The 22,808-nt window shown below is 42.2% G+C and overlaps 1 protein-coding gene across 1 annotated transcript; it reads left to right on the top strand.

Moving 5' to 3' along the window:
* Positions 1 to 7,005: 7,005 nt before the first annotated feature.
* On the top strand, positions 7,006 to 15,204 carry LOC129722182 (chromodomain-helicase-DNA-binding protein Mi-2 homolog). Its single transcript, XM_055675469.1, has 5 exons — positions 7,006 to 7,214; positions 8,485 to 9,531; positions 9,591 to 11,350; positions 11,415 to 14,475; positions 14,548 to 15,204. The coding sequence occupies exons 1-5, from the start codon at positions 7,178 to 7,180 to the stop codon at positions 14,706 to 14,708; spliced, it is 6,066 nt and encodes a 2,021-aa protein (XP_055531444.1). The 5' UTR covers positions 7,006 to 7,177; the 3' UTR covers positions 14,709 to 15,204.
* The last annotated feature ends 7,604 nt before the right edge of the window (positions 15,205 to 22,808 follow it).

The raw sequence follows: 22,808 nt of genomic DNA, 5'->3' as shown, positions 1-22,808 counted from the left end.
AGTTACTAATATGATACGAGCTAACAAATCTGAAGGTTATTCCACTGGAGCTGCTCTTTTAGACATAGAAAAAGCATTCGACAGTGTTTGGCATAAAGGTTTGATTGCGAAATTGCAAACTTTTAATTTTCCAATTTTCCTAATCAAAATTTTAAAAAATTATCTTACTGATCGAACTCTGCAGGTTGTCTATCAGAATTCAAAATCTGATAGATTTCCTGTCAGAGCAGGTGTACCTCAAGGTTCAGTCTTGGGTACAGTCCTGTACAACATATTCACTTCAGATCTTCCTGATTTGCCTCCAGGATGCACAAAGTCATTGTTCTGCGATGACACAAGCATTTCCGTAAAAGGAAAAAGTCTTCGTGTCATATGCAGACGATTGCAGAAAAGTTTAGATATTTTTTCTTCCTACTTGCAAAAGTGGAAAATCTCTCCCAATGCTTCTAAAACTCAAATGATAATTTTTCCGCATAAGCCTAGGGCTTCTTTCCTCAAGCCAAACAATAATCACGTTGTCAAGATGAATGGGGTTATTTTAAGTTGGTCCGACAAGGTTAAGTACTTGGGACTAATTTATGATAAAAAACTTATTTTCAAAGAGCACATTGAGAGTATACAAGCCAAGTGCATCAAATCTACGAGATGTTTATATCCTCTCATTAACAGAAATTCTAAACTTTGTTTAAAGAACAAACTTTTGATTTACAAACAAATTTTTAGACCAGCAATGCTTTATGCTGTACCGATCTGGTCAAGTTGCTGTTCAACAAGGAAGAAAACGCTCCAAAGGATTCAGAATAAAATTCTTAAAATTATTTTGAAGCGTCCTCCTTGGTTTGGTACACTCGAATTACATAGACTTACTGGTGTTGAACCATTAGAAGCTATGTCAAATAAAATTATTAACAATTTTCGACAAAAATCGTTGCAATCCTCAATTGATACGATAAGCTCTCTTTATAGCCAATAAGTTAGCAATTAAGTTAGTTGTAAGTTTACTTCCCCTTTCCTGACAAGTAGGTTTAAATCCCTACGAATGATAAGTCCTAATTGCGAAAGCAAACAAATCCTAACAATTAAAATTACAAATTTCTAACAGTGTTGAGAAGTCACCATTTGTGATTGGGCACACATACTCATTATTTACTAATATTTATCATAAATACTTAAGCTACTAACAAATCCCCCCTTAAAAAAAAAAAAAAAAAAGATTCACGGTAAGGATAGAATTGTCGTACTGAATCGTCTTCGATGCTACTTGCGGAGGAAGGCCAACCTTTCTGGTTGTACTGAATCACTAGCTGTAGGATCGGGCACTTCAGTGTAGCTTTCCGAATCATGTTGAATGTGACTGGTAACGAACTGACAGCTTCATTCAGTGAAACTTCGACGTCTTCCTCTAACTGGATAGTAGCGATGATGAAATCTTCATCCGATTTCGTATGACTGTCGATCAAGCGTGATAGTACATCCGCATAACCAAACTGGGTGGTGGAGATGTATTCGATTTCGAAGTCGTAGCACAGGAGAGTTAGCGCCCACCGTTGCAAGCGGTTTGCTGTATGCGGCGAAATACCCTTTTTCGAACCAAAGATTCGCATCAAGGGTTGGTTGTCGGTTTGCGGCGTGAATTTCCGGCCGAGGATCATGCGGTAGAACTTTGTGACTCCAAACACCAGCGCCAAACCTTCCTTTTCCACTTGGCTATATCCAACTTCGGCTTGGGTCAACGAACGAGATGCATGTGCGATTGCTTTCATGGAACCTTCAGGAAACCGATGTAATGCGACTGCACCAATACCAGTCTTTGATGCGTCTGCCGCGATGATAATTTCCAGATTTGGGTCATAGTGCGTGAGCAGCAAGTCTGATTGTAGCATTTTGTCAAACGACTGTTGACCTGTTGAGGACCAATGGAAACGGACGTCCTTCTTTAAGAGTGCATCTAATGAATGTCGAAGCTGATGCATTTGCCGAACAAACTTTGCGTAAAAGTTTACAGCGCCCAGAAAAGAACGAAGGCTGGTGACATCGGTTGGCGTAGGCATCTTGGAAATTGCTTCAACTTTTGCTGGATCTGGGCGCAAGTTATTGGCGTCGACGATATGCCCCAGATATTTGATTTGCCGTTGAAGAATGCTGCATTTCTCTTCCCGAAGATGGAACCCGTACTCTTCTAGCCTCTTGAAAAGTGCCGTAAGACGTCGATGATGCTCCAACTCAGTTCTGCTGTATACAATAATGTCATCCAGGAATGATTCAACGCCGTCAAGGTCAGCTATCATGCCGTTCATCAGCTGTTGGAAAGTTCCAGGGGCAGACTTTACACCTGGTGCCAATCTGTTGAAACGGTAAAGTCCTCGATGGGTGTTGATTGTTAACAGCTGCTTCGACTCGTCATCTACTTCAACTTGAAGGTACGCATCAGACAAATCTATGATGCTGAAAAACTAGCAACCGTTGAGCTTGGTGAAGATATCATCCGGAACCGGTAACGGGCTCCAGAGCAGCGTTCAGTCCAGTGGAGTAGTCGGCGCAAATGCGTACTTTTCCGTTTGGCTTTTTACAGTAACGATTGGAGCGGCCCACTGAGAAAAATTCACCGGTGTAATAATTCCTAGTCGCTCCAGACGATCGATCTCGGCATCGACTTTCACTACAGGTGTGAAAGGAACTGGACGCTTCGGCTTGAACACGGGGCGTGCGTCTTGTTTAAGAAACAGCTTGACTCTCGTTTTCTTGCAAAGTCCGTGCGACTCCTTGAATACGTTCGGAAACGCCGCCTTGTACTGTTCGATCGGAGGTTGAATGGAGATGGAACGTACATGATTGCAGATCGCCGAAAGAGGATGTGACCACAGCTCGGAAAGTCCATAGCGGTTTAATCCAGTCGAGACCGAACAAATTGAGATTTGGATGTGTGGTTACATAGCAGGTGCCATTTTTGATGATTTTTCCCAGAGTGATAAGGCAGCTTAGTTCTCCAATGAGATGCAAGGGTTTGCCAGACGCCGATTTTGCCTGATTGGTGGTTGGTTGCAGCTTCGGTGATCCGAGGTTCTCCCATGTCTGTCTTGAAATGACTGTTATGTCGGATGCTGTGTCGAACTGCAGCCGAATCTTTACTCCGCCGATTATGACATTCAGAAACTTCCTGCGGTCACTGCTCACCTGATTTACTGCAAAAACGCCGTTCACTATGGACTTTTTTTTATTTTTGTTTCCTCCGACGTTGGGCTTCACAGAGTTGCAGTTGCAGTAACCTTCCTTGTGCCCTATTTTGTTGCAGGATTTACATGTGTGATTCGCAAAAGGACATTCACGAACGTAGTGCATGCCACCGCACTGCCAGCATGCTGTCTTAGGAACGCTTGACTGCTTGTTATCCTTTGACTGTGGAACAGTTGGATTCGAGACTTGCTTTTTCTGTTTGATTGCACAGACTGATGCATTTATCGATGATTTCTGTTCTACCAAGGCGGTGTCATGTTTAAATTCTGAACACGTTGACATTCATTGATGAGTGTTTCCAATTTGCATTCACCTTCTCCTTCGGATTCTAGCTTGGCCAGTAGTCTGGTTCGAACGTCAGCTTCTTTAGGTGAACGCAGCCCACAGATGAAGATGAGAGACTTGAATTGATCGGCTGTGATACGGTTCAACTCGAAATCCTCACATCGCTTGTTCACTGCCGCTGCATACGTTACGTAGTCCTCCTCAGTGCGTTTTGAAAGTTGGAAGCACTAGTACCGTTTGCTGAACAAGGTAGTCCTCATTCCAAACAGCTGCTTCAATTTCTTCACGGTATCCTCGAATGAAAAATCCCGGGGATGCGTCGGCATAACAAAATTTACGTACTTATCGTGCACGGTCACACTGAGGCTTCGTAGTAGGAGACGGACCTTAGCTGCATCGTCCAGCTTTGCACCATCCTTGATGAAAAGGTCTTCATATTTCTGGAACCATCGGTCGAACACATTGCCATTCTCGGGGTCGTAACAAAACTCACGGATATTGGACGCCATTGATTCGATAATGAATTCGAGGCTGCTCGATGGCCGGGCCGGTGCTTCCTGATTGTTGAAACGTTCCATCATGGCCATGAGACGAGCATTTTGTTCCGTCATCTGCTTGTTCTGCTTGAGAATGCCTTGATTTTCAGCACCGCTTGAAGTTTCGTCTTCGCCAGATGATGACATTATTTCGATCTTGCAGGTTCCAATAAGGTGGGGTTGGGTTCTTATATTTCGTCGCCAAATTGTTACATCCGAATTACATTCAGGATAATTGAAAAGACTAACGAACTATTTCTAGGAGCTTTATTAAATATGAACTTGTTAGATTGGAAGGTAATTCAGGAATGAAATAGATTTTTCACATCTGCCCACTTGTCACCGCAAACGCGGTTACTTTGATGCTTCCATTGGTTTGCTAGTGGTAACAGTTTATATAACCGAAAGGTTGTTAGACTGGTTTGCCGCTTTTCGGCTGGATTTGCCGAGAGCTCAGTCAACTGTGTACCGCGATTTTGGCATAAAATGACATCTGTCAAATATTGGTTTTCCGAGATTTTCGGCAAAAGAGATTCAGGCTGTCCAAATCTCGGCACAAACTATGCCGAGATTCGGCGAAATTTTTTAAGTGTGTAAATTAAGTGTGTGGGAAAAATACCTGAAAAAATGCTGTTAAGATGGTTAAGATTCCCCGCGGGTGATGCCATATGGCTTCACCTGACATATAAACTTTGATGACAGTTTAACAACTATACTTGAAATTCCTAACGATGAAAATATTTCAAGCTAATTCTCCAACATGCAATATAGTTTGTGCCAATTATGCATGCGGTTGCTGAGTAATAAAAGTTTAATTTTTCGATGTAAAAATTGATTTCTCTCCGCGGGGACAGGAATAATGTAAAATTGATGTATTTACAACACCCCTTTGGCATCACGCCATGTTTCAAGGGCTAACATCTCAACATATGTGTAAACGAGATAGCATATCACCGCTTCTTTTCATACATCTTTATCTTACTGCTGACAGCGGGCACAAATTAATTTGAGCCCAGGACATGAGTTCATTGTCGAGGAGGAAAGGCTCGATTTACAATAATAAACATAGTTAAATTATGGCATAACTATGTACAATCACAGCAACTTTTGAGGTTTTTTTGATGTTTTTTTTTGTGACCCCGTCGGGGCCACCATGCGAAATCGCGTTAAGGTCCATCCACATACCCCGTGGACAGATTTTTTAACGATTTTGAACCCCCCCCCCCTCCCCCGTGGACAACTGCCCATATAAATTCTAAAAATTTTGTATGGACCGTGGACATCACACAACCCCCCCCCCCCCCCAAAGCTAACGCACGAGAAAGCAACACCAATATCAGCAGGATCCGTGACACCTGTCAGTTCGTGAAATGGTCTATTGAAAATGTTGATGTTGCTTTTACCAGAGTCTATGTTTGTATAGAGTCACGCGAAAAGAAAATTTATCGTTTCGGCAACACAGTTTTTGTGCCGTTTGTTGCCAAGAACTATACAGTTCTGTTTTTCACCATGCATTAGCGAATATCATTTTTTGAAATTCTTCACAAGGTACACGGTTTTGAAAGATTACACCGGTAATGTTTTGTTCAATTTGAGTGAACCAGTGTGAAGGTTTAATGTTGGATTGAAATGTGTAAGTAAAACTTCGGAAAAACACATATTCTTTATTACGCTCAATTACAACACTTTTCATCCACTCCTAACATTATCACCTTCTTTGTTTACATTGCTCGATTGGTACCCTCGTTTGACACTGATTTGGTTCCTTTGGTTTCATCATTGCGGGACTCTTATTATAAACATAGACTCTGGCTTTTACGTCTCGTAAAATGGTCTATCAACTTATTAGTTTTTACGTTACCTTGGTTAGATGTACTTTGGTACTATTTGGCAGTCCGCAACAGGGCTGCCAAGTATACAATTTTTCTGTATTTTACAGATTTTTCGACCATGATACAGAAATGATACAGAATACAGAGTTCATACAGAATTTTGATTTTAAATAAAGATTTGTACAGAATTACAGCAGTCGATTCTTTTAATTTTCGGTTTGAAATTGCGATGTTTCATGAAGTGTTCGAACTAAAGAACTGGTAGGTCGGCCTCACAGACCTTTCATCCGGACAGATCCGAGTATCAGTTTTCAGTTTCTCAAACACGAAATCTTTTATTATCGGAAAAAAACTAAAGTCATATTTTATTGTTGTGTAAAGCATTATCACTGCAATACTAGAGCAACTGATTTAGCAACGTTTGTTTTTCACGCTTCTGGATTCGGAATGCATCCAAGTTGCGATCTCTCGTTCATACCTGAGGCTGTCAAAAGCTGACAAACTGAAATCAGCTGACCGCAACTGTTTCGTGGATTGTTTGTGTGAGAGAAAAAGAGAGCACTATTTTTGCTTTGTTTTCTCGGTTTTCACAAGCCGAAGAATGGAAATTCGTATGGGTGCGAGCAGGCTTCAAAATCTGTTTCTTCGCCCAACGTGGAATATTTGCGGCTGATTGTATTTGCGTTGACGACAACCACACTCTTCTTTTGCGACAATCAACACTCTTCTTTTGCCCTTTTATCACTTCTGTTAGATTCTGCTAGGTATTCAACTAAGCGAGAAAAATACAGATTTTTTTACGGGTGCATACAGATTTTTCAAAATAAAATTTGGCAGCTCTGGTCCGCAAAGCAAAACGCTGGCGGCATCACTGAATCAGGCTTGCCAGATGTTAAGATTTATTTGTTTTATCAAAGTTCAAAGGATAACCGTATGATTCTACGAATTTTACTCAAATAATATATGCCATTTTTATTTTTTTTCTTTGAATAATGCAAAATATGAATGTAGGTGAGTAAAATATCTACGAGGATAGAAAATTAACTGATTCAATTTTAAATTTTAGATGTCCTATCGCAGCTGGCAGCACTGCACAAGACAGACAGAAGCGGGCGCCATGTTACAATTTCATAGTTCTGGAAAAGCGGCCCTTCTAGCCGTGTAATCCGTGCTGTTCGTGAAAAGTGGCAAATTTTCCCGAAAAAATCGTCTCGTTCGCAGCCAAAACTAGGACCGAAATAAAGCGGAAGCTTTGCGGAATCCAGTACACCCTGATTCTGCCCGCTAACGATGGCGTCCGAGGAGGAAATTGACGAATCCATTGCCGGTGAGTTTTCTTTTTTGCACACTGCGGGTTGATTGGGGAGGTCGCCATCATCATTGTCGCTCCGTTTTGTCCTAGCAGTGAGTAGTTAGCAGGGGAATGGAAGGGGACGGGGAAACTATGCGGAGCGCTAGCGCTACTACCGGATCGTTGTGTGACTGTTGTTGCTGCTTTTCTTGCCATTCACCTTTTGCGTCGATTGTTGTTGATCAACGTGAGTTTTCGTTAGGTAGCGGGTGGGTGCAGCGATGTTCGACAGGACAACGGTAAGAGTGAATGCAGTGAAAAATGGTTTGTTTTTGTTTAATTGCGCGATGCAATTTTTTGCCGTCGCTATTGTACTTTGCTTTCGTCGTTTGTGTTTCAAAGTGGCTCAAGCTAAATCTCTGTTTTTGTTAATCAAGCGCATTATTGTGAACAAAAATATTTAGGTTAAAAATTTTTGATCAGGGTACATACATAAAATCAATTAGTGAATCAAATGCCAGTCAGGAAGTGAGTCATCTAACATTTTAAGTACCTATGTGATATAAGTTGCGAAATATGTATTCAGTTTTAACTGAAGTTGCAAGCATAATAAATTTAGCGCTTTCAAGTGTTCAATACTTTTTAACGGTAATAGGTACCAAACATCTTGTTTGCGCTACTGTTTGGTAAATTGAGCTCAAATGATATAACTTGCTTTCTATAAGTAAAGCTTAAAAACGACTTGAACTGCATTCAATTCTTTTTAGCTTAATATGGACTTCAATAATCACATCATTTTATGAGTTTTACACCATTATGTTGCTAACAGCAAAATATCACCTGATGGAAAATAATAAAAAAAGATTTTCTATTCCAAACAGTATTCATTGTGCTTAAGTCGAATCAATTCGCTGGTATTTTTTTTTCTCTTACAGAAATGCGAACAGAATCAAAACAAACCCCTATTGTTTTCACAAACATTTTCCTTCCGAACACCCTGAAGTCAATTCTAATAACAAATTAATCAATTGGTTGAGAAAGTCAGGAACTTTCCAATAAGTTGTAAATTTGGGACATTAAATTGCCTTGGATAATAGAAGAAATTATTTGGTTTCTAGTTGGGACAAAAATATATTAACGCGGAAAGTCGACCTTGAATCTTTTTATCAAATTTCAATACAACGTGTCATTAGATGCGACAGAAATTAAAACCTGCACCCATTAAATTGAACAAAGTCATAAGTCAAACTTTTGATTCTAGTAAATCAACATTATTTAAACTAGTTTCTTTCCTTTTTTCTAACAGAGGAAGAGACGGCCCTGGATGAAACGGGCGCCGATACGCCACTAGAAGCCGGAGCGGAAGACAACTCGGAGGACGAAGCACTGCGCAGCTTGGCCGCAGCCCAGGACGAAGATGACGACTACGAACCGGAGGATAACCGTAGCAAGAAGAGCAAGAAGGGCAAGAAACGCAAGGCTCGCGGCGAGGAGAAGAGCAAGGCCCGCAAGAAGAAGAAGCGAAAGAAGAATGACAGCGGGGATGAGAGTGATTTCCGGCAGAGCGACGATGGGCTCGCTGCTGGAGGGGCTGATTCGGATGAGAAGCCGAAGCGGAGCAGCCGTGATAAGCGGAAGGTCAAGGAGGAGAAGAAGGAGGAAAAGAAGAGTGCGGGCGATTACAACATGCCGTCGATCGAAGAGGTTTGCGCCACGTTTGATCTAACGGATGTGAAGATTGAGTACACCGATGAAGATTACGAGAATTTGGTGACATACAAGAATTTCCATTTCCACGTGCGACCAATTCTGGCGAAGGAGAATCCGAAGGTGCCGATGTCAAAGCTAATGATGTTGGTTGCTGCCAAGTGGCGTGAATTCAGCGAGGAAAATCCACATCTGCAAGCAGAGGAAGCTGATGACAAGCAAGAGGATGAACCACCGCCATCCCCAGAATACGTCCCGAAGTCCAGTCGATCCCGGACGAAGACTGAGAAGCGCGATGAAGACATGGTTTATGATGATGACGATGACGACGAAGAGGAAGAGTACGAACGTGAGCGCAGCAAGAAAAAAGGTCGCAAGAGCACAGGCTCTAGTGCAAAGAAGGGCAAAAAGCCCAAGGTTCCAACACTTAAGATTAAGTTCGGGAAGAGAAGAAATGCCAGCTCGGAAGAAGATCCAGACGCGAGCGGAGGTTCAGAACGCGATTCTGATGCTGAGTTTGAGAAAATGTTGCAGCAGTCCGAAGAAAAAGCTGACAAAGAGAAGGAAGAAGCAGAGGCTAAGGCTGCCGAGCAAGGCGCCGATGGAGGCGATCCACCGATTCGGAAAAAGGCCAAAACCAAAATTGGTACGTTGATCATTATCCGACAATTTATAATAAAATAATTTCTGTTTATTTCACTCTAGGAAACAAATCAAAGAAAAAGGGCCGTTCGAAGAAGAGTCGTTTCCCGGATGGTGAAGACGGAGAGCAAGAGCATCAGGACTTTTGTGAGGTCTGTCAGCAGGGTGGTGAAATCATACTGTGCGACACGTGTCCAAAAGCATACCATTTGGTGTGTTTAGATCCTGAATTGGAGGACACTCCGGAAGGAAAATGGTCATGTCCGACTTGTGAGGCAGAGGGTCCGGTCGACGATGATGACGATGAACATCAGGAGTTCTGTCGGATTTGTAAAGACGGAGGAGAGTTACTTTGCTGCGACAGTTGTCCGTCAGCTTATCATACATTCTGTTTGTCTCCTCCGCTGGACGAAATACCGGATGGGTCCTGGCGTTGTCCACGGTGTGGTTGCCCTCCACTACCCTACAAGGTACAGAAAATTTTAACTTGGCGTTGGACGGACAAACCGCTGGACCCGAACGAACCCTCCACATCGAAGGCACAGGCAACCCGCAGAAGGGAATATTTTGTTAAATTTCATGACATGTCCTATTGGCATTGTGATTGGATCACCGAGCTGCAGTTGGATGTTTTCCATCCGCTGATGTTCCGCTACTATTACCGCAAATATGATATGGAGGAACCTCCCAAATTGGAGGAAGCTTTGGACGAAGCGGACAGTCGCTATAAACGAATCTTAAAAATGCGTGAGGGAGAAATCGATGATTCGGAGTTGGAGGAGAAGTACTACAAGTATGGTGTAAAACCGGAATGGTTGATGGTTCATCGTGTGATTAATCACCGTACGATGAGAGATGGTCGGACTTTGTACTTAGTCAAGTGGCGCGAGTTACCGTACGATTTGACAACCTGGGAGGAAGAGGATGATGAAATTGTTGGACTGAAAAACGCCATTGAATATTACCTGGATCTAAGAGCTAATTGTACGAATGAAATCAATAACAGCTCTAGTAGTAAAAAGAGCAAGAAAAAGGGTCGTAAGTCGAGAGCTAAAGAGCTGGAGGATGAAGAGCGTTTAGGTTTGCGACGTTACACACCACCTCCAGATAAGCCCACTACTGATCTTAAACGTAAGTACGAGGTTCAGCCACCTTATCTAGACGAAACTGGAATGCGGCTGCATAACTACCAGCTGGAGGGTATTAACTGGTTACGCTACTCCTGGGCTCATGGTACCGACACCATTCTGGCCGATGAAATGGGTCTTGGTAAAACGATTCAAACAGCCGCCTTCTTGTATTCACTTTATAAAGAAGGTCATTGCAAGGGACCGTTCTTGGTTGCCGTTCCACTGTCCACCATCATCAATTGGGAGCGCGAGTTTGAAACCTGGGCACCGGATTTCTACTGCATTACCTACGTGGGTGATAAGGATAATCGAGCGATTATTCGAGAGCATGAACTATCGTTTGAGGAGGGTGCCGTCCGAGGCGGTCGAGCCTCTAGAATCCGAGCCAATACGATCAAATTCAATGTGCTGCTGACAAGTTATGAAATGATCTCGCTAGACGCCGCTTGTTTGGGATCGATCGATTGGGCCGTTTTGGTCGTCGATGAAGCTCATCGTCTCAAATCGAATCAGAGTAAATTCTTCAAGGTACTGGGCAACTACAGTATCGCCTATAAGTTGCTGCTTACCGGTACACCGCTGCAGAACAATTTGGAGGAGCTGTTCCATTTGCTCAATTTCCTGAACAGCGAAAAGTTCAACGATTTGGCTACATTCCAGAATGAGTTTGCCGATATCAATAAGGAGGATCAGGTAGAGTACTAGTTAGTTATTCTCGTAAAGTAAAGCTTCATTTTTCTGTCTTTCCCTTTGCCAGGTCAAAAAACTGCACGAAATGCTTGGTCCGCACATGCTGCGTCGCTTGAAGGCGGATGTGTTGAAAAACATGCCCACCAAGTCGGAGTTTATTGTGCGAGTCGAGTTGTCACAACTGCAGAAGAAGTACTACAAATATATTCTGACGCGTAACTATGAAGCTCTGAATCCGAAGGGTGGTGGTGGCGCCTGTTCGCTGATCAATATCATGATGGATTTAAAGAAATGTTGCAACCATCCGTATCTGTTTCAGGCGGCCGTTGAGGAAGCGCCTCTCGGTCCGGGTGGAAACTATGAAATCACTTCATTAACGAAGGCCGCTGGCAAGTTGGTTTTGTTGGAGAAGATGTTGAAACAGCTGAAAGAACAAGGTCATCGAGTGCTGATTTTCTCACAGATGACCAAAATGTTAGACATTTTGGAGGATTTTTTAGAAGGACTAGGTTACAAGTACGAACGTATTGATGGCGGTATTACGGGAACGATTCGTCAGGAAGCTATCGATCGATTTAATGCTCCAGGAGCGCAGCAGTTCTGCTTCCTGCTTTCGACCCGTGCTGGTGGATTGGGTATTAATTTGGCTACCGCTGATACGGTCATTATTTACGATTCGGATTGGAATCCTCACAACGATATTCAAGCGTTCTCACGTGCCCATCGTATCGGCCAGGCTAACAAAGTTATGATCTACCGTTTCGTCACAAGAAACTCGGTGGAGGAGCGTGTCACCCAGGTAGCCAAGCGAAAGATGATGCTGACACATTTGGTTGTGCGGCCTGGTATGGGCGGAAAGGGTACGAATTTCACCAAGCAAGAGTTGGATGATATCTTGCGATTTGGTACTGAGGAACTGTTCAAGGAAGACGCCAAAGACGAAGAGGCGATTCACTATGACGAAAAGGCGGTAGCGGAGCTACTGGACCGTAGTAACAAGGGTGTGGAAGAAAAAGAGAACTGGGCCAACGAATATTTGTCGTCCTTCAAGGTGGCATCTTATTCTACGAAGGAAGACGTGGAGGAGGACGTCGATACCGAAATCATTAAACAGGATGCGGAAAATTCGGATCCAGCATACTGGGTTAAACTGCTGCGACATCATTACGAGCAGCACCAGGAAGATCTGTCTAGGACGCTTGGTAAAGGAAAGCGTGTCCGTAAGCAAGTTAACTACACCGACGGAGGGGTTGTTCAGGCAGATCCAATCAAGGAAGACTCAACCTGGCAGGAGAACGTGTCCGATTACAATTCGGATTACTCTGGCAATTCTGATGATCAAGGTGATGAGGATGACGAGGACGGTGATCTGAACAGACGCAGCAAACGTAGAATCGAACGAAAGGAAGCGGAGCGGGATAACCGGCCACTCCCGCCACTTTTGGCTCGAGTGGGTGGAAACATTGAGGTGTTGGGTTTCAATGCTCGTCAGCGAAAGAGTTTCCTCAACGCAATTATGCGCTATGGAATGCCACCCCAAGACGCGTTCAATTCGCAATGGCTGGTTCGGGATCTACGTGGAAAGTCGGAACGAAACTTCAAGGCTTACGTTTCATTGTTCATGAGGCATCTCTGTGAACCTGGAGCCGATAACGCAGAAACTTTCGCTGACGGAGTCCCTCGTGAGGGTCTCAGTCGGCAGCACGTGTTGACCAGAATCGGTGTTATGTCGCTGATTCGTAAGAAGGTACAGGAGTTCGAACACATCAACGGTTACTACAGTATGCCGGAACTGATTAAACGGCCCTGCGAACCGGTAAAACATCCAATGGGTGAGGGAAGCAGCGAAACGCCGAAGTCGGCTACTACGAGCACGAGTGCGACGCCAGCCACCAGCGCTGCTCCCAGTCCTGCACCAACCGGTGTGGACAAAGATGTGGATGACACGAGCACTTCTGCGGAAGACAAAGACAAAAAGGAAGTGACAGATGAGAAAAAGGACTCGTCGGAAGAGAAAAAGGAACCGGAATCGGAAGCAGCCACAGCCTCCGCTGAAGCTGACAAGCAAAGTGAGGAAAAGAAGAATGCTAAAGAAGAGAAGACTGAAGATAAGCCTGCAGAAACTGGTTCGGATGTTAAATCAGAAGAACCCAAGAAGGAAGGAGAATCCGCCAGCGAAGACAACAAATCGGAAGTAATTGAAATTAAACCAGAATCAGAGTCCAAATCAAAAAAGGAAACCGCTGACAAGGAAGTCAAACCAAAAGCGGAAGAGGTTAAGAATGAAACACCTACCGCTGTGGCCACGACCGAACCCAAGAAAGAGGAATCCACCGCAGACGACTCGAACGCTAAGAGCAATGAGGATTTGGATAAAGATAAACCGATTGCCATCGATGATGATGATGACGATGATGTGGTTATTGTAAAAGATGACGACGAAGAAGTGAAGAAACCGCCGACTAAAACGGAGCAACTGGAAGTGCACAAGCGAGCTTTCATGTTTAACATTGCCGATGGTGGTTTCACCGAGTTGCATACTCTTTGGATCAACGAAGAGAAAGCTGCTGTTCCCGGTCGGGAGTACGAGATTTGGCATCGTCGGCACGACTACTGGCTGCTGGCTGGAATTGTCACCCATGGGTACGGGCGCTGGCAGGACATCCAGAATGACATTCGCTTCGCAATCATTAACGAACCATTCAAGATGGATGTTGGTAAGGGTAACTTTTTGGAAATCAAAAACAAATTCCTCGCTCGACGCTTCAAACTGCTGGAACAGTCGCTGGTCATAGAGGAACAACTGCGTCGAGCAGCCGTGCTCAATCTTGCCCAAGACCCCAGCCATCCGGCAATGGCTTTGAATGCCCGTTTCGCTGAAGTCGAGTGTCTGGCCGAATCGCACCAGCATCTGAGCAAGGAATCTCTTGCCGGAAATAAACCGGCCAACGCCGTCCTGCACAAGGTGTTAAATCAGCTGGAGGAACTATTGTCGGACATGAAGAGCGATGTTTCGCGTCTTCCGGCAACTCTGGCCCGTATTCCACCTGTTGCCCAGCGCCTGCAGATGTCTGAGAGGTCCATACTTTCGCGGCTAGCTGCGACTGGAAATTCAGTTCAACCGAACCGTAAGTATCACGTTGAAAATTATACTTAGCCGAAGAGGAAATAATGCAATATTTTTTCTTTTTCACAAACAGCCCCGCTGGCTCAATTTCCGGCTGGTTTCCAGGGAACAAACCTACCGGGCTTCGCAGCAGCAGCTGCTGCAGCTGCAAACTTTGCCAACTTCCGACCCACATTTTCAGTACCCGGACAGCCGACACCGAGCTATCCTAGTGGATCCGGAACGTCAAAGTAAATAAGAGCAAAGGTAATTTTACCGCCCCCAACACATGTAGAGAAAACTCAAACAAACACATGCGTAATCGTTTAGAAACGCCACCATTTTCTACCATTATTCCCAATTACTAGATTACGAACTACAATCTCGTCGCACCTGTGTTTCTGGTTTAAGAATCGGTTTTCTGTATTCAATCTACTGTTTTATGTATTTCGTTTGATAGTTCTTTTTTAAAGGAAGCGATTTCCTAACGGTAAACGACGAACAAGCTACGTTCCCCCGCGCTGTCTCCTCCAAAACATGAAATCAAATTCCTTACTTTGTAGATTTGTTTTATTTATACACATCAACCGGCATTTTAGTATTGGCAAAACACAATTGGACTCTATTCTACGTTTTACAATAAGATAATGAATTGTGAGTGATATAACGCAAGCATACGTCTAGACTTAAAAGTGAACACACTTCAAACAGTTTCAAATAGTTCGAAAATAAACATGTAAGGCAAAGTGTAGCTATCTGTCGGTAGGCTGTGTGTCGATGGGTGTACAGAAGTAGACCGAAAGAACTTTGCCCTTGTTATTAGATGACCAGTACGATAAGCACGATAGAAAAAGATTTGCATAAGTTTGTCTTCCAGTACTCTTAAGAAGGAAATTTTCTAGATTCCCGAACAAAATATTCGACTGCAAGACCTAGCGTCATTTTTATTTGATAATTTTTTTTACCATCTCTAATTCTGAATAACATAACACAACAGAACATGTTAGTCTTCTCTCTACAATACGTTAAATCGACAATCGGAAACTTTCCACAGTCTTGCAGCCTCGGATTATTCACGACTACCTCCAACCAGTCCAATCTGTTGGTATACGAAAGCTAAATTTTTCCATTCAATTTATTGCCTGGTTTTGTTTCGTTTTTATTGTACTCCTAAAGAGGAACAGAGAAGCGCGTGTGGTTGGTAATTTTCCATTTCTTCTTTTGTTCTTTTTAAGTGACAAATTTCGCTACTTGAATGGATCCGTGGAGACCTCTTAAAACGTGTTTATGGTTCCACGTGTGACGTGATTTGGTAGTGATTTTTTGAAAGATTCTTTTAGTTATTTGAATTTGCTTTAATTGAGCTTGCTCTTTTAGATTTTGGCAATTCTTTTATTACATAAAATAAAATAAAGTATAATTAGAATCCGCGGTGGTCCTCGTGGCTCTGTGGTTAGCGATGTCGGTCGGCTAGCTCTCCCACACGGTTGTGATATCGGGTTCGATTCCCGATCGAATCGAGGATCTTTTCGAGCTGGAAATTTTCTCGACTCAGCACTGGGGCACGGTGTGTCGTTGTACTTATCCTACACATGCAAAATGTGCCAAAAACAATATCGATAACGAATTCTCTCAACTAATCTAGTTGATCGAGACCGCTATTAGCCCCAATGCTAAGCGTGCGATATTGAATATTATAGAATCCGCGCGATCCTTTTCAAATGAAAAAAGCTAAAGTATTTAAATTCAATCAGAAACTGTGGTGACCTATGTATTTGGGTTACACAGGGTTTCGATTCGATCGATTCGACCTTATCGCACAAAACCTAGATCATTAAGTATAAAATATACTTTGCTGTCTATTACTGAGTCTTTCTAATCGAGAAAAGTCTATACAAAAGTAATGACTCCATGATTCACCCATTTTATCAGACTACCCACATTTCACGGAGCAAATTTTGTCATATTCGTAATATGGTGAATAGAATAAGCTCGACTCGACCATGGATTTCAAATGAAACGAATTGCTCGTCGAAGCTTCTGGAATACGGCCCATAGCAAAGATACAATTGAAAAATCAACTGCTGAGTGTCTAAAACCTGGAAAAGCAAAGCAAAGCCTTGGTGCTACATTCCGATTCGGAACTCGACCTTCTGTTTATTATACACAGACTTCGCAGCCAACTGTTTAGTGTACAGGACAATTGCGGGGCTAGCGCTACGATCCTACTGACACTAACAGTCTTTCCCGAGCCGAGACTCGAACCTACGACGACTGGCTCATTAGACCAGCATCGTACCTCGAGACCAACTGGAGACCTGGAACCTAGAAAATCAGGGAATTCAATTTTCGATCAGGGAATATCAAGGAAAACTGAAAAACAATCAAGTAAAAACTATTAACCGAGATACAATTCTTTAATCAACGCTAATGGCTGGACCTCTATTGTTGGATTAATATTTGATCTAATACTTTTTTCACTGAAATTTTATAACTGCGTTCATATACCTTGGACTTTCTTGTGCTGAATTTTTGAAAAATGTCAGGGAAATTAATGTTACTGTTTCAGCAAAAATCAGGGAATTTAGTTCTACAATCTTTTTCACCACGCTGAACTAAATTGAATGTCGAATTGGACACAATTTAATAACAAACCAAAACAATTAGTAAACTAGTGGTGAAGGGAATTGTTGGGTTAAACAACCGAGAAGAGAAAGAGAATTATTCATAGTTTATTCCGCTCAAATATTTATCGTTTTTGAAGCAGAGCTGGACAGATTTCAAGAACTAAAAATTATCACACCGGTATTGTTTTCGGAATGGGCGCTCAAAACTACTTAAGGTGCGTTTCAAGAAATCGTTGATAATATGATTGCTGGACTAGAAGACACTAGTGATTATTTACACATAGCGAGTAACACAATCAAGCCAGTTGGGATCTACCTTGAAAATCCAGAAGAGTAGCTTATTCATGAACGAAATCAAATATCTGGGGTTCACCGTCAATCAACAAGGCATCCGACTAGACCCGCAGATGACGCGATTATTTTTTCGGACGAGAGGCTGTTCGTTTTGAAGCAAACAGTCAATCGCCAAAATTATCGAGTTTGGAGTGTGAGCCTCCAGCAAGCTCCTGCGGACAAGCCGAACGTTTCCCGGTTCCAAAATAAGACGCCAGTGATGGTTTGGGGAGCCATTTGCAAGAGAGGTAAACTGCCTCTTATTTTTATCGATAAAGGGGTCAAAATCAACGCAGCGTACTACCTGGATACGGTTTTGAATAAAAATGTTCTGCCTCAAGCTGAACTATTGTTTGAAGACGATTACTACTGCTTCCAGCAAGATGGCGCCCCATCCCACATCGCAAAGGTTGTTCAGGCGTTGCGTGAGGAAAACTTGACCGATTTCACTTCGAAGAATAAATGGCCTCCGTCGTCTCCGGATCTGAATCCACTGGATTATTTCGTGTGGGGATACATGATGTCGAAGCTGAACGACTATAAAATAACAAATTTGGAGCAATTTCAGCGAGTTATCACGAAAATCTGGGACGAGATGCCGATGGAGCACGTGCGCGCCGCTTGCGACGACTTTCCGAGACGTCTGAAGCTGGTTCGATCAGAGAAAGGTGGTGTAATTCCGAGATATCGTCTGTGAAGTATCATGAGTTACTGAATAAAGCTATGAAGGCCAGATTCAGATTTTCTTCTTATTTTTTGAAATATTGAAATTTTCCTGTGTGACCGGACTTTTTTGTCACTATGTAGTTGAAAGCGCTTTTTGTAAATCCGGATTTTTAATTTTGATTGTCTAATAATCCTAATCACAACATATTGTTGTATTTCACAGGAAGAAAGAGAGACGTCTATAATTCTATCATAAAAATTATAGTTAAAAAAATAACACATCGAAACAAAGACTATGATGTCGACAACATATTTTAGAAAAAATGGCATATTTTTATAGACCTAATAGAACCTTAGGTTAGGTATGCGTCAACTGATAGGAGAGTACATTGAGCCTGAATAAATGGTTCTTTTTTGCGACTACCTAAATGTTCAAAAATTTGTGGTTGTTTCACAACCGAAAATTGATCCATCTGTACGCCCAATAAAGGCCAGCTCGTGGATTGACGGTTGAATGTAAATCTACGTTAATCATCAGCTCGTAAAAGTGCTAACTAAATAGAGAGTAGGTTTTACATCCAGGTGACTGCAATTAACTTCGCAAACACAGTTTCGGTGGTAGCAGTAGCACTTTTAAATCATGGTTATCTAAAAAGACTAAAAACGACTCAACTGAACGTGAGATCACATTTTATGGACCGTTGGCTACTGGAAGAAGGTCATTTGGTCCAAAGAAACTACGGTAATGTTATTTGGATAGGATTGCACGAAAATTGCTAAGCACCAAACTTTAAACATGTTCTGTACAAAACGCTAGATTCTGCGTACCATGCAATCTCACTAACTACTGAGTAGCTCATCTTCAAGTTTTTTATGCCAGTTAGTGAGTGTCAAAATAACATTGTATGCGGAAGCCTAGGGGTTCATGCTTTAGGTGAAGACCCGGGGTAAATAAATGAAACTCTTATATGACGATAACTCTAATAAATGCGGCTTAGAACTTGTACATTTAAATTTTATCCGAAAAATAATAATTCAGTAAAATGAATCTTAAAAAAGCTTCTCCAGGTGTTTCTGAACGGTGACGCGAGAAGTTTCTATAAATTGGTAAGCGGAATCAAGAATCGGACGCCACAGTTGTTGGAAAGGACTGAAATCAGGGCGAAATTAATAACTTCTAAGGGTTGCCTCCTAGATGAACGATGTCTTCTTGAATGTTGATTCTGAAATTATTGGCCATCTTTCGGCAATGGCTATGTAGTTCAAAACATCACCGCTAGGGCGGCGCCGTTGCTAACTTCTTAAGAAAGCAGAAAGGAAGGATAATGTCTAAAGTAGTTTGTAGAGAATAGTATTTTGAGAAACTCTTCTTTGGATATGAACTCTGCAATTTATCCTAAAACATGATATACGGCTACCTGCAGCATGTCGAAGAAGATAACCTCAAAAAATCTCGATTTTCACGAGCCAGAAATATCAAACAAAGTTTAGGTATGCGTAATGGCTATTAAGATTTGAGTAGTTCGAACTAAGTTAATTGTATGACAACATCAAGTCATTTTGATGCATTTTCACATAGTTTAAATCTTGCAGATATGATTTCTGTTGAGTTCCTGCTGGGTGCATTAAGCTGAAAATTTGACTTTTTTCCGACAATATGCAGTTCCATATGCAGACCACTGTGAGACGGTGCCAATCACTGCCATGTGCATCGACAAGGAAGAGAACTTGATAACCAATGAAACACTGGTGGCCATGTGATGGAAACAACATTTCGAGGTGTTGCTGAACGGTGAGGAGGATAGAGCCGGCGACAGAAACAGGAGAGAAATTGATGAGAACGGACAAGCTGTTGATACGCTTAGTTTGGGCGAGCATAAGGAAGTTTGTAAAAAGTTAAAAAAGCACAAAGCAGCTGGAAAGGACGGCCTCCCAGCCAAACTTTTCAAAACCAATCCATCGACTCATCATGGAAGTTTGAGCCGAATACAAACTATCAGGGGCGATTTCCAGCGAACCTCATGTTCACCTTGCGTCAAATCTTTGGCAAATTCAGAGAAGTAAACTTGCAGATTTATCATTTGTTTATAGACTTCAAGGCGGCATACGATTCAGTTAAGAGCAACGAGTTATGGCAGATTATACTTGAACACGGTTTCCTAACAATACTAATTAAGCTGACTCGTACCACCCTCGACGGTTTTTTATCATATGTCAGGATAGCGGGTGTAAGTTCGGACCCATTCGTTAGGTTAGACGGTCTGAAGCAGGGTGACGGGCTCTCGAATCTTTTATTCAACTTTGTACGGAGAGCTGGCGTGCAAAGAAGCGGGACTAGTATCTCGAAGTCTCATATTCAAGGAGTGGGATCTGCGGATGATATTGATATAGTCGGTGTTAACCGCAGAGCAGTGGAAGAGGCATTTGGCCTTTCAAGCAGCGAGATTTGGACTTACCATCAACTCTACCAAAACAAAGTACCTACATAGTGGCTGAAGGAGAGCGTGGAAGCTGGTCGAGTCTTGGTATTAAGATTGTGATAGATGGGGTATCTACGAAGTAGTCGACGAATTTGTGTACTCTAAACAGGGCCTTTTACGATTTACGTAGCCAGCACGAATTTCACGCTCTACAGGACGCTGATTCCCCCGGTGGCACTCTACGGCCATGAGTGTTGGTCGATGAAGGAGGCCGACCGGTGAGCACTTGAAGTTTTCGAGCCTGTGAAAACTGGAGAATGGAGTAGATCGATCGAGTGATGTGGAGACGTATTCTGGATTCGGCAGTGGGTTATTACAGACCTGTCGCCATAAACATAGGTAAGATGGCTTCAGAAAAAACCGCTAAAAATTTTATTTTCTTGTAAATCCTGTTGATCTTTCTCATCATTTTGTTTGCATTAACGAAGGTTTATCGGCGAGTTGATTTGACCAAAAATATGTTCAACTAGCTGACGGTTAGAGATTGATTGCTAACGGAAACTTTGCCTCAGATATACGCCCTTATAGTAAGCGTGTATCGAAATAACCAAATTTTTTAGTATATTTTGTCATGTGTGTTAAAAATGGTAACTTTCACACTCTGATATTTCTGTCAAGTTGCCATTGAAGTAATTCCATATGAATTGGTGAAATTTCCTTACATTTTTAATTCTTTAAAATGTCTCTAATGTATTTGTGAATATACATCCCATATACACAAAAAATGAAAGATTATCTGAACTATCAACAATTTCCAGTATCACTCGTTTTTTTAACAAGAATCTCGATTAAACCGTCGAATGGTGGTTGCCTTCGAATCTAGCTATACATGGTTGACCTGGAAATACAGAATCGACCATCCGTTATCTTTCGTAGAAAAAAGCGAAAAAAAGTAAGAAGAGCTGCTCTGCCGCTCATAGCAAGTCCGTCCCATTTGCGTTTTGGTGCTGATGAGAAAACAGCAATTGAAAATCGTAACACTTTTGGTGAAGTTTTGCACTCAAATGCTTTTTCAATCAAGACCATCAACAGAATTTAGTACTGCAATGACAATCTAACACTTTTGCATCATAAAATTCACATACACACCGAAATTTGATTAAAATTTGTTGAAAATCATAAGCTGGGACTCACATGCGATTACTTTTAGGGTACGTAGCCAGAATGATAGCAAGTCAGTCCCATAGCCAGCTACGACCAGTGATGAAAATCAAACTACTACAAATCGATGGCGGTGCTAAAGCTTGCGTTTGGAATGAATCCATCGCTGGTCAGTTCATAAATGACCTACTCTCGTGCTTCATTAAACAAGTTTTTTGTGAGAAGCATAACACAATGTAGCAACTGCACCACTCAAAGTAAAATTAGATTTTGTTTTTACATTTGATACTACTGATAAATTCGAAATCAGTTTGGGTGTAGGAACTTGTTCTTAATTTTCCTGATAGCGGTCACACGTTCGTGACGGCGGACAGCTTCCACGTAGCAGTGGAAGCAAATATGAGGAACACCTATAGCTTGGGAAAATGTTTGCTGTTAAAGCTAAGTAGCGTACCGAAGTATTTGATATGACTGACAAATTCTTCAAAACGAAATTCACGACAATAATTGAACAATTCTTGCCCACGTCTTTTCATAAAATACGGAAAAAATACGAAAAGTAGCATTTACTAAAGAATGCTTTGACTAACAATACAGTGACACACCTAAAGCGTTCACTGTCAACAAACAACAGCTGAACGAAGCTACTGGTGGAAACTTTGTTATGAAGAAAACATTGTACTAGCTAGAGCCACACGATGTAGAACGCGTAAGATTCAATCAAACCTCCTATCGAATATCACTTGGTACATCCAATTATAAACCTGAAGACCATAAGTTGTGGTGAATATCACATTTTTCATAATTATTATTGGCTGTGGGGTTAAATTGCGAATATTTTTGCAATGGGACCGACTTGCGATCACTTTTGCTATGGGACAAACCGACTTGCTATTTTTTTCATAGTTCCTCAGAACGAAGTATTCAAAAATGTTTGTTTTATCGAAAGTAGATTTAAAAAGGAATTGATTCCATAAATAAACGCAAATTGACAAAAATGCGATTGGGACGAACTTGCAGCTGGTAATCCTCTCACCGTTCGGACGTTGACGTCGTTATCTTCTGTTCATGTGCGCGTTGGAATTAGAAATCAGCGAACCGTAAACATAAACAGATACGGCAGAACATCCGATTTGAGCAAAACCGCG

This window comes from Wyeomyia smithii, chromosome 2 (assembly GCF_029784165.1).
Source record: "Wyeomyia smithii strain HCP4-BCI-WySm-NY-G18 chromosome 2, ASM2978416v1, whole genome shotgun sequence".
Lineage (NCBI taxonomy): Eukaryota > Metazoa > Arthropoda > Insecta > Diptera > Culicidae > Wyeomyia > Wyeomyia smithii.
The sequence above is the reverse complement of the archived record's forward strand: the minus strand, read 5'-3'. Positions and strand labels throughout refer to the sequence as shown.

Excerpts from the sequence above, each read along its gene's own strand:
- LOC129722182 (XM_055675469.1), top strand. The coding sequence starts at position 7,178 with ATGGCGTCCGAGGAGGAAATTGACGAATCCATTGCCG. Across the intron at positions 9,532-9,590 it reads AAAGGCCAAAACCAAAATTG|GAAACAAATCAAAGAAAAAG; the intron begins GTACGTTGATCA and ends ATTTCACTCTAG. Across the intron at positions 11,351-11,414 it reads ATATCAATAAGGAGGATCAG|GTCAAAAAACTGCACGAAAT; the intron begins GTAGAGTACTAG and ends TCCCTTTGCCAG.